Source organism: Neoarius graeffei, chromosome 15 (genome assembly GCF_027579695.1).
Source record: "Neoarius graeffei isolate fNeoGra1 chromosome 15, fNeoGra1.pri, whole genome shotgun sequence".
Classification (NCBI taxonomy): Eukaryota; Metazoa; Chordata; class Actinopteri; order Siluriformes; family Ariidae; genus Neoarius; species Neoarius graeffei.
In genome coordinates this window covers 27,430,553-27,443,369 of record NC_083583.1, presented here as the reverse complement: position 1 = coordinate 27,443,369, position 12,817 = coordinate 27,430,553, and the positions used below count along the sequence as shown (strand labels likewise).

Genomic DNA, 12,817 nt, shown 5'->3' with positions numbered 1-12,817 from the left:
GTGTGTGTGTGTGTGGTCATGCAATATTGAGGTTATAAAGGTTATTGAATTGCACCAAGAAACAAATTAGGATCGTTATTTCAATACAATTATTTGTGCAGTCCTAATGTTCATTCATGCATTGTTGTGTTGTTGTGATCAGTCATTGGTGTCACTCAAGCATGCATGCACATCCTTAATGATGACCTGCATTTTCCCCATCTGCCAACTACCTGCTGCTCTAGAAGAAGCAATTTCCATTTGGAACCATGAGTCAAAACATCCAGTTGATCTCCAGCTGATCTGCTCCTTGTCAGCCCACACCGAGGTGTCAGAAAAGCTCGAGCCTCTACTGCCTGGCAAATCTGTTACGACAATGACCTCATTTTCCAAAGGTGCAGCCTGAACAGAGCTTATATGGTGAGGGAAAATGCAAACATCGTGCAAAGAAAGCCAAGTTTGTGTCTGTTGAATGATCCAGAGTGACTGCATTGCAATGGCCCAATATGGAGTGTACAGCAGGGGTTAGAAGAAGCGAGAGAGACAGTTAGAGCAGAGTCAGAGTGGTGAAGACCATCAAGCTGAGAATGCTTCCAGAGCAGACTCTGCAGACATAAAACCAAGCATGTTTCATCAACTGGTGCTCACCACACTTACATACCATCCCCTGCTTTCACTCCATCTATCTGGGTTTTTTTCAGTGTCTCAGCATTCAGACGAAGCAGTGCGAGTCAGGGGGTGTGAGCATGACCTTTCAGTTCAGCCAAAAAACTGAGTGACAGCCTGTCACAGTGGTGCTACTCATCCCTTTCAGCTGTCAAGCTGATGGCAGTTCAGGCTTTTCACAGGACTGGTTTTAGCTGGACCTGAGCCAGGGAGTTGTCTCCTACATGACAAATAAGAACAAGCACCACACAGTCCTACCTTACAAACATGCAAACTGGTAAATGGTTCACAAATCCCCCCCCCAAATAAATAAATAAACCACCATCAAGAAGACTGTAGTAAGTGGTAGTTAGCAAGAAAGTTCTGGGCTTGAGCCCAGTGGCCGATGGGGGCCTTTCTGTGTGGAGTTTGCATGTTCTCCCCGTGTCTGTGTGGGTTTCCTCCGGGTGCTACGGTTTCCCCCACAGTCCAAAGACATGCAGGTTAGGCTAATTGGTGGCTCTAAATTGACCATAGGTGTGAATGACTGTGAATGGTTGTTTGTCTCTATGTGTCAGCCCTGCGATGATTTGGCGACTTCTCCAGGTTGTACCCCGCCTCTCGCCCATAGTCAGCTGGGATAGGCTCCAGCTTGCCCACGACCTTGTACAGGATAAGCCGTTATGGATGGATGGATGGATGGATGGATGGATGGATGGATGGACGGACGGACATCACAACACAATGAAATTCTGTTCTTCACATATCGATCTGGAGAAGGTGTTTGATAAAGTACCGTGCCAATAAGTTTGGAGCTGTATCCGAGAGATAGGAGTGCCTAAAAAGTACATGAAAATTATCCAGGATATGTATAAAGGAGGGCGGCACGGTGGTGTAGTGGTTAGCGCTGTCGCCTCACAGCAAGAAGGTCCAGGTTCGAACACCGTGGCCGGCGAGGGCCTTTCTGTGTGGAGTTTGCATGTTCTCCCCGTGTCCGCGTGGGTTTCCTCCGGGTGCTCCGGTTTCCCCCACAGTCCAAAGACATGCAGGTTAGGTTAACTGGTGACTCTAAATTGACCGTAGGTGTGAATGTGAGTGTGAATGGTTGTCTGTGTCTATGTGTCAGCCCTGTGATGACCTGGCGACTTGTCCAGGATGTACCCCGCCTTTCGCCCGTAGTCAGCTGGGATAGGCTCCAGCTTGCCTGCGACCCTGTAGAACAGGATAAAGCGGCTAGAGATAATGAGATGAGATGTATAAAGGAGTGAGAACCCAAGATAGAAGTAAGGTTTGTACAACAGATTGGATCCCAGTCAAAGTTGGATTGCATCAAGGTTCTTCTTTAAGTCCATATCTTTTTGATCTTGTTATGGATGTGATGATCAGTGAAGTAAAAGATCGGCCTCTGTGGTGCATGCTGTTTGCAGACGACATTGCTTTAATTGGTGATGAAGTCGAAGAAAAGTTGGAAAAATGGAGGAAGGCAGTAGAGGACAGAGGATGAAAGATAAGCAGAAAGAAAACTGAATACCTTAGTTTCAACAATGATCAAGATTTTGAAATCAAGCTGCAAGAAGAAAGCCTGAAGAGAGTGGAAAATTTCACGTATCTGGGTTCAGTAGTGTCAAGAGATGGTGAATTGGACGAGGAAGTAATGCACTGAATACAGTGCGGATGGAGAAGTTGGAAAAGAGTGTCAGGAGTGTTGTGTGACCGGAGAATAAGTGAGATAAGCGTGAGAGGACAAGTGTACAAGTCAGTGATTAAACCAGCGATGCTGTATTCAGCAGAAACATGGACTGGGAAGAAGGTTCATAAAAAGAAGCTGGAGACCACAGAAATGCAGATGCTGAGGTGGATGGGACAGGAATAGAAACAAAAGAATTAGCGGGACAACCAAAGTGGGGGAGATATCAGAGAAAGTCCAGGAAAGGAGACTGCAGTAGTATAGTCATGTGATGAGGAGGGGGAGGAATATGTTGGTAGAAGAATGATGGAAATGGAGGTGGAAGGAAAAAGAAAAAGAGGAAGACCAAAATGAAGATGGTTAGAAAGTATTAGAATGGACTGAGAAAAGCCTGTCTGGACAAGAAGTGAGCAATCGTGCAGTACGGAAGAGATTCGTTGAAACCATCGACCCCACAAAGAAGTGGGAGAAGATGTCAGTAGAAGAAGACGTATTTCAGTTTGTGAGAAAGCTGGGATCAGAGTGTAGGGTCTGTCTTGATACAGCACCCCTGGAGCAGTGAGTGTTAAGGGCCTTGTTCAAGGGCCCAACAGTGGAAGCTTGGTGGTGCTGGGGCCAGAACCCCCAACCTTCTGATCAGTAATTCAGATGTATACTTCTACACAGAATCTACTCCACAGGTATGGCATTGACATTCGCACAGGGTGAAGTATTTCTACTTGCACATAAGATGCACATCTCCTCTTGGAGGCACTATCGCGTGAAACACACCTACTGATTTTACACACAGGAAAAGAGCAGACACGAGATCCATATTTCACTAAGAATAATAAACAGAAAATAATGTGGCTAAAATGTATTGAAACAAATTTACTGGAGGAAAAGAAACCTTGCGTGATTAATTATAAACCAAGTGAATTCTCACTGAAAATATTTCTGAAGTGTTTTAACTCATCTGTATTCAGCAGAATGAGCAGCTCAAAGCAAAAGTCCCACTGCACACTCAGGAACGAGACACAAAATTAACACCATCGTGTTAAATCCACAGAATTAGATGCAAAATTAAACTGCTCATTATAACGATCTACAGCCGTCATAAACCCTCACACTTTACATATTTACAAGAAGACAATATCGTTGTGAAAAATGACGAGGGGTGGTAGTTGCATTTTTCATAGAAACGCCAGAGACATGTCTTCCCGACACTCATAGACATCTTCTAACACACACACACACACACAGCCGATACGCGCCTGTTGGCGTTTCTTCCATGTATTGGAATTTGCTTTTTAGCGCGGCTAGCGTGAGATCACACATACGCTACACACACGCAATGGGCACATATTCCTCAGTTTAATAGTTATTTACCATCATCGCGAATAGCGTAGGTACCCGTTGTCTCGTGTCATATTCCACTCGCCACACAATAGTTTTACCACACAACAAACATTTTTATTCACCATTGCACCTGGGGTGACAACAATCCGGGCCGGGGGGAAACCGGAGCCCTTCCGGAACCAATGTTTTAACCACTGTTCCAGTGCAGTGGCGGGAACTTGGTTGAAATGGTGACGTAATGTTTTGTAATTATTGTTGTGTAGCTTTATTTTATATATGTATTGAATTTAATGTGGTGTATGTGTTTTCTAATATGTCTGGGGTATATGGTGGTATTGTGTAGGTTTAACTAATGCCGCTTTTCCACTACCAAGAGTTGAGTTGGGCTGAGCCGTGCCGTGCTGAGTTGGGCTGAGTCGAGCTGAGTGGGACTGTTGGAGTTGCATTTCGACTACAACCGCGCTGAACCGTGCTGGCTGGAAGTGGGTGGACACATTGGGTGGAGTTAGCGAAAGTGGGTGGACGTCACGTGATGTCGTTAGGCGGCGCAAACAGTGACATCAGTGATCTTTTAAGCGGTAGTCTCACGACCCGGATAGTAAACAATAAACATGGAGGACATGGAGTCGTTAGTGTTGCTGGTCTTGGTGCTGTGGCTTGTTGTCACCGACAACGCCAACAGATACTGGCAAGAGCGTATAGATGAGGCGAGGCGCATAAGGCTTCAGAAATTCTCGTAATTCGTAATTCTTCTTCTTCTGGGTTTACGGTGTTTACAGATCCCAGCGTGCTCGCGGGGCGTGTGTGGGCGTTTGAGGACACTCCTCATCACCAATCAGTGCACAGGGGAGTGTCTGCTCACGCCCCTAGCCCCACTCGGCTCGGTTTGGCTCGCTTCAGCCCTACTCCAAAACCGTGCGAGTTTTGGGGGCTGAGTAGGGCTGAAGCGAGCTGAGTCGTGCTGTTCTGAGGTAGTCGAAACGCGAGCCGTGTCGGGCTGAAGTGAGCTGAAAAAGGGTAGTGGAAAAGGGCCATAAATGTGTGTTTTTAACTGTTTTTTTTTGAGTGTTAATGTAATGGGATGCTTCTGTTGGTTGCTGATTGTCCAATCAGCATGTTACTCTTGATTGTGAACCCTTTAAAAGGGGCAGGAGTGTTCATTGTAGAGAGAGAGGCGCAGGAGGACACACGCTTGCTGTGAGGCTGTGTAACAGAAGTAGGTGCAGAGAAGTGCATACTGAGTTTTGTATTTTAAAAAGTCTTTTGTTGTAATTATATTTGTGTTGCCTGATTGAGGCCGGTTTTGGTTTTGCGTTTCTTCTCAGTTTTTGCTTTCCTATTTTTGTATTCACTGTTTGTACTGTAAATAAACTCGCACCCGTTTTACGTTATACTTTAAGTAGCCTTAGTTTTCTTCCTCTCGTGGCCAATCCTGGCGTGAGGTGGGGGTGGAGAAGCCCTCTTTCTCACAATCGTGATAACAGATTTCCGATTTTCGTGGAGAAGGAGGAGCAGCCGGAAATGCGTCAGAGGAAATGCAATGCTATCAAGTGGACCACAGTTGCTGCAGTCTGCATCACCGTGACGTGGAGTTACACATGCACGTCAGGGTATGGCATAGGGTATGGCATAGATGACACAGGGGAATCGACGCAGAAATAAATAAGGCCTTTAACCCTTTGAGCCACCAATGCCCCAGGTTAAAATGCTTCCTATGCTTCTGTATTGGTGGCACGGTGGTGTAGTGGTTAGCCCTGTCACCTCACAGCAAGAAGGTTCCGGGTTCGAACTTCAGGGCCAACAAGGGGCCTTTCTGTGTGGAGTTTGAATGTTCTCCCTGTGTCTATATGGGTTTCCTCTGGGTGCTCTAGTTTCCCCCAAAGGCATGCCGTTAGGTTAACTGGCTCCTCTAAATTGTCCATAACCAAAAGCAATGCAGCAGAGGGGTGGCTAGCCAGCTGTACTTACTTAGCCAAGGGACCCAACCAGTGGCGAATTGTTACTATTAGAGCTGAGACTTCAACTCAACAAAAACTTAGCCAGACACATCAAAAAAACAACAAAGCAAAGGATTTTGCAAGGGATTAGCGGCAGAATGCCAGGTAGCGCCGTTGTGTGTAGCTGTTGATGTTTATTTTAAAATTAACTAAGTAAATTACACAGGGAAATGAATACTTAAGTCTGAGTGAAAAATACTGTAGTGAGCATGTGTGGAAGAAGAGTCTGGAGACAGAAATCTTAGGCTACGTTCACACTGCAGGCTGAAGTGACTCAAATCCGATCTTTTCGCCCATATGTGACCTGTATCCGATCTTTTATTGACAATTTGAACGACACAGATCCGATTTTTTCAAATCCGACCCAGGCCGTTTGGATATGTGGTGCTAATTCCGATTCCTATCCGCTCTTTTCATATGCGACTTCAGTCTGAACCGCCAGGTCGCATTCATCCGACTTACACGTCATCAACAAGCCACAAACGTCACTATTCTGCGCTGAAGTAGGCGGCGGGTCTCTCAAAAAAGTTACAACAACATGGCGCATAATCACGGGCGCAGATAGAGGGTGGGACGAGTCATATTTAAATTCACCTCGTTCGGTCCCCCCCACTTATAGGGAGGAAAAAACGTCTATGCTGTCTTTCTTTGCATAAGGCAAACCTCACGGAAAAATCAAAAGACTAATTACCATTCGGTTTATTGAGGTGCACAGCAGTGTATACATAGTTGCAACAACTCACATAAAACAAAACAAAGACTGATATTCGGTTGGTTGAGCTGCGCAGACTGCACAGGTTGCGAGCTCGAGCTTGGTTGCTATGGTTACTAACAACAAGTTTGACAGGCATATCGGGGTTGGGGTTGGTTTGCTGGCAGCTTTGTCCCCCCCCAGTTTTTTGTCCCCCCCAGTTCAAAAAACGTATCTGCGCCCCTGCGCATGACATCAGTGCGAGGGACGCTTCGGGCTGTGAAGGTTCTGAATCTTCTCAATGGAAGGACGCAGAGGTTAGGGAGCTGATTTCCATTTGGGGGGATGCAGCTATTCAAGCTAGATTGGATGAGTCATACCGCAACCGGGCGGTTTTACTTCCGTAAACACTGGCCATGCTCACTGCGTGTGACGTCGTCGTATCCTGCAGTGCGCATGCGGAACACTTTTAGGTCGCTTTTCGTTCATACTGAGGATCACATACAAGTCGCATATATTTGTTAATGTGAACGACCTCACAAAAAAATCGGATTTCACAAAAAAATCGGAATTGAGCATTAAGCCTTGCAGTGTGAACGTAGCGTTAGTTTCTCGGTCGTTAGCCTGTGCTGCTTGCACTCGACAGCACTGGCTTGACCGCTTTATCAGCATTCGCTAACACTACTGATGAACACTACACCAGCTGGAAAGGTGACTTCACTGCTGCGCTGACGGTGCTGACTCTCAGTTAAGCCTGCATTGGCCTTTGAGAAGGCCGAGGGTGATCAATTTTTGGTCCCTCCCACTATAAATCAAAATCTGATTGGTTAATTCATCTGTCACTTCCTACATAAACATACACTGCCATGGCCTTCTGTCCTGGCAATGAAGTCCTAACCAATGAGTGAGCCGGCTCTAAGCTCTTCTCAGCCTAGACACAACAAACAAAAAAATCTCATCGGATAACTCTATTTTAATGTTTTCAGGACAGTAACCCTTTCATTTCTGAAGCAAATTTGATAGAAAATGAGGCCAAATTAGAAGAGAACAATTATCATGAAATTATGCAAGAATGAAAGCAATTAAAGAATGAAAGAAATTAAATATAACATTTAAAATGCTGGCGGCACGGTGGTGTAGTGGTTAGCGCTGTCGCCTCACAGCAAGAAGGTCCAGGTTCGAGCCCCGTGGCCGGCAAGGGCCTTTCTGTGTGGAGTTTGCATGTTCTCCCCGTGTCCACGTGGGTTTCCTCCGGGTGCTCCGGTTTCCCCCACAGTCCAAAGACATGCAGGTTAGGTTAACTGGTGACTCTAAATTGACTGTAGGTGTGAATGTGAGTGTGAATGGTTGTCTGTGTCTATGTGTCAGCCCTGTGATGACCTGGCGACTTGTCCAGGGTGTACCCCGCCTTTCTCCCGTAGTCAACTGGGATAGGCTCCAGCTTGCCTGCGACCCTGTAGAAGGATAAAGCAGCTAGAGATAATGAGATGAGATTTGAAATGCTGATATGTTTGGGTTTCTCCGAAGGCCTAGAAGGCCCTGACGGTTCCCCTCTGGACCCAACCCAGAACACACTGGACGGGTGAAGAAGAAGAAGCTTCTGTATTCAGGGCTGCCAAAAGAGACCAGGCTGCTCAACCTTCTAAGCTATGTTCCAGGTTCTTTCTTACAACTTGACTAAAGTGATCAATACATGTCTGAGTTTAACTGTTACTAAAATAACTTCTTTACAATGCAGCGTTCATAGCTGTTATTCAGAAAGGATTTTCTTTCTACCTTTTCTTTCAAGGATGGTCTACAGGTTTGACCAGCTCACTCAGACCGAGCTGGATCTTTCAGCAAAGTAACCCGTACATTTACTGTATTGTTTTGCACTTCTTATCTTAAGGCCAAAGTTATGCTTGGCGATAAAGCCAACTCACTTGTGTGGGAAAGATCATACAAACCAAAAAAGGAATCAGTGAGTAGCTCTGCTTGCTCCAACTTTACCTATATAAAGTTCATTCACGGATCTTGAAGGTGTATGCTACTCAAGAATACAGAAACCATGAAAACTAAGGTATGGCTCGATACCGTAAAGAATGTTTGCTTTCTTATTGTTTATATTGAATAGAAAATAATGTTACATTATTCATGTTACAATGTTGCACTATTTTGCACTTAGTCACATGTACAAACATCCTGTATCATTTGATTTATTCTATCCACATTCACTGGATATGAGCAGTCGCGTGCTCCGATTGGCTACTCTACTACTAGGATATCAGCTCATATACTGTGAGCAGAGAAAAACAAAATGGTGGCGCATGTTGCTGAACCAACCGAGGACGAAACAAATAAAAACTCTACATGAAAACAAAATCCCAAAAAATACAAAAAAACCTCAACAAAATATGGAATAAAAGTGTCTGATGGTAAGAATGTATCATTTTTATTTTTCAAGAATTATTATAGCATTTTTCATAAATTGTTAGTCATTTCGCCGACTTGTTCACATTCTAAGCGGAAGTGATTTTGTCGGACGTTTTGAATAAAGTTTTTATTTATCAAATTTGCTAAAAATAAAAATGCTCTGTTTCTCAAAATCTAGTGAATGTGGATAGAATAAAACAGTTATTCCACTCAATCTCATCGTACATGGCTTATAGCACCTCGCTGGCTACCAGCTCATGTACGACTCGATTTCGTGGAATAACTTAAATATTGCAACAGGATATGTGGTTGACCATACAAGTGAGGAATTCTCACTCATGATTACAATACTAAAAACCTCTACGAACAAAAATGTTGAGGATGAAATGCATTCACGTCTCTGAAATTCACTCAAAATGTGGTGAACCAGCAACGCAAAGCACTTCTGCACTCACCAGGCCGCCGCAAGTATCCAGCGAGGCAAATGAGTCTGTGTGATTGAAGACAGTACCAGTGTAGAAACAGACCCGTCCTTTAAAAGCTGGTTCACGCCGGGTGCTCTCTCCTCGACTCCTCTCCTCAACCATGAAGCCCTCAGCAAGGAAAGCCTCGTCCCTCTGGAGCGCCAGGTAAAGCTCTTGGCTAAAGGCAGGCAATGACACGAACAGGTGGCCATGCCGGTTCTCTGAGCGCCTCCTGCGTCCCCTGCTCCACCGGGATCCTTCCCAAATCAGCTCCACCTGCTCCTGCTGCAGCTCCGAGGGCACTACTAAGTCTGTCTCGTACTCTACCGAGCGTGCTGAGGAGGAGGGAAAGAAGACTTCACTTTGGCTGAGATGTCAAAACTCAGCACTACTGTCAATTTCTTGAGGACTTCAGCTGTCCCTCTGGGGAACCCTCTACATAAGTAGATCCCATCAGTTTCCCCCCCACCCATCAGAAAAGTAGTACCTTTTCAGTAATAACACTGAAACAGCTAATATACTATGTAAATTTTACAATATATACATTTTCATACTGAAATAACTGTAATATTATTACAAAGCTGCAAATAACATTACTGAACATTACTTCTCCTCCAACAGGACAAATCTGTATGCCAGTCTTTCATGATTTCATGCAGCTGATACCCTTTGAACCAAAGTTTGTTTCGTAGCCAGAAAAGGACACTTCTTGAAAGTATCAAGGACATTAGAGAACAGCTGTCCTTATTCTACTTTCTAAATAGGACACGCGTTTTATCTCTAAAGACTTTCAAATGCTCACCAAGATGGTGGCTGTAGTTACAATAGCTTGAAAGTCGATGATATGATAATTATATATGATATGCATGAAGGGAAATGATGGCTCAGTGGTTAATGCTCTAGGCTACTGCTCAGAGGTTTAGTGAGTTCAAGCCCTGGCACTGCCACGTCTGACAATGCTGTGTCCTTGAGCAAGGCCCTTAAACCTCTCTACTCCAGGGATGTGATATCATGACTGACCCGTCACCTGAGCCCAGCATCCTAACAAGCAAGAATATGCAAATATAAAGACACTTAACAGTTATTCCACTCAATCTCGTTGTACATGAGCTGATATTCAATGAGACACGTAGCACCAAGTTAGCGATAATCCATGTACGACAAGATTGAATGAAATAACTGTTTTATTCTATTCACATTCACTGGATATTTGAGAAACAGAGCATTTTTATTTCTATTTTTGCAAATTCAATAAATAACAAGAGTGCTCCAAGAGCATAATATCCCCTGCTGGCAACTATCTCATCTCATTATCTCTAGCCGCTTTATCCTGTTCTACAGGGTCGCAGGCAAGCTGGAGCCTATCCCAGCTGACTACGGGCGAAAGGCGGGGTACACCCTGGACAAGTCACCAGGTCATCACAGGGCTGACACAGAGACACAGACAACCATTCACACTCACATTCACACCTACGCTCAATTTAGAGTCACCAGTTAACCTAACCTGCATGTCTTTGGACTGTGGGGGAAACCGGAGCACCCGGAGGAAACCCACGCGGACACGGGGAGAACATGCAAACTCCACACAGAAAGGCCCTCACCGGCCACCGGGCTTGAACCCGGACCTTCTTGCTGTGAGGCGACAGCGCTAACCACTACACCACCGTGGCTGGCAACTATATCTATGCTATAAGTGCTTAATACAGCCTTATAAAATTGTCAAAGTACAAGTTTGGTGATCAAGGGCCATGACTCTGGTAAAATGCGATAATAAGGAATAAAGAATCCTGTCAAGTTTCGTGAAATTCTTCCAAAAATTGTGAGAGGAGTTGATTTCAGAGTTGATTTCAGAGTTGACCTTTCCCGGGATGGACAGATGGACGGACAAATAGACGGATGGACATTGCCACGACATAAACCCCCTTCAGGCCTTTTGGCCAGCGGGGGATTAAAAACTTCATACAAAACATTTGACAATGTTTTGTATAGAACGTATTGTAAACAATGTATTGTTTACATCCACTTAGAATGTAAACAAACTGGTGAAACGACAGTAGAAATTTGTAAAAAATGCTATAATAATAATAATAATAATTCTTGAAAAATAAAAAAACTAGAAAAGCACTCGGAGAGCGCAGACCTCCGCCAAGAATCCTTTAAAAAAATCCGGGATCCAGAAGGTGATCCGGATCACTGCCAAAATTTAATGGATTGTTACTTGTGCCCAGTCACACCTCTGGAAAAAATTTCAGAGCAATCCGTTCATTACTTTTTCTGTAATGTTGCTAACAGACAAACCAACAAACCAACGCTACCGAAAACATAACCTCCTTGGCGGAGGTAAAGATATGTTCTTTCCATCAAATACTTTCATTCCATATTTTTTCTTTTTTTTGTTTGTATTTTTTGGGGTTTTGTTTTCGAGTAGAATTTTTATTTCATCTTTGGTTGGTTCAGCAACCCGCTCTGCCATTTTGTTCTTCTCTACTCATGGTATATAAGCTGATATCCTAGTAGTAGAGTAGCCAATCAGAGCACACGACTGCTCATATGCAGTGAATGCAGATCGAATAATAAAGGTGATCTTCTTCTTCTATGTTATATCTGATGGCTGGCATATACTCACTACTTGCATTTTTAGCATTTATAGTGGAACTTAGGATGGAGAATGTACTAACCCAGCACAGTAGGGTGCTAGCATATGAACAAGTGCTATTGTATGAACACTTGCACCCTACAGTACTGTTTTGCTCTTTATACACAACTGTGGTACAGTCAGGATTAGAACAGGATTAATACAAATGCACCACTCAGGAGACTTCAGACTACGAACTATAAATCTAATTAAAAAAAAAAAAGAATTCCTTGTTTTTATAGTCATGTTAAGTGCCTTTTCTTTATATCCAGGCTGTTTCGGCTGTTAAGTTTGAGAAATTCAAATTACTGGCATGAATCCTTGTTTAAAACTATTAGTGTCTGCTTAGCCAAATAAAACTAATTCATCTGATATTACTGGTTATCAAAATTTATCGTTCCTTACGTGTCACATTTTTTATATTGCTCTGGCTTTATCGAGATGTAGTAGGAATATATTATTACAGATGCAGTAGGTATGAGTACAGAGTGAGCAGAGAGGAGTATTGAGCACGTAGGAGTGGACTGTTGTAAAAACAGTAGGTGTAAATTATTACAAAGGCAGTGGGAGTGAGTGCAGAGAGAGCAGTGATGAGTAAAGAGGGAGCGGGGTGGATTATTATCGAGGCAGCAGAGGTAAGTACAGAGTCAGTAGGAGTGGATTATTGAAGGTAGAACAGTATATCGTATATATTAGAGGCAGCAGAAGTGAGTGTAGAGAGAACAGGACTGAGTATATGAGCAGGAAAAGTGACTATAAGTGGACACTTACAGAATCAGAAGGCGACAGCGTAGGGGCGGTAGGAGTGAGTAGAAAGGTATAAAAGGGGCAGATGACATTGTTATAAAGAAAATATAACTGAGGAGGGGATTATTATCCATCCATTATCTGTAGCCGCTTATCCTGTTCTACAGGGTCACAGGCAAGCTGGAGCCTATCCCAAGCTGACTATGGGCAAGAGGCGGGGTA

General features: G+C 44.0%; 1 protein-coding gene across 2 annotated transcripts in view; it reads right to left on the bottom strand.

The window, feature by feature from the left end:
- Positions 1-12,817, bottom strand: part of adamts17 (ADAM metallopeptidase with thrombospondin type 1 motif, 17) — a 347,817-nt gene that overhangs the window by 331,812 nt on the left and 3,188 nt on the right. For both annotated transcript variants that reach the window (XM_060941102.1, XM_060941103.1), the window contains exon 2: positions 9,205-9,548. In XM_060941102.1, coding sequence (XP_060797085.1) covers positions 9,205-9,548 — 344 coding nt within the window. The remainder of the gene's footprint in view (positions 1-9,204; positions 9,549-12,817) is intronic.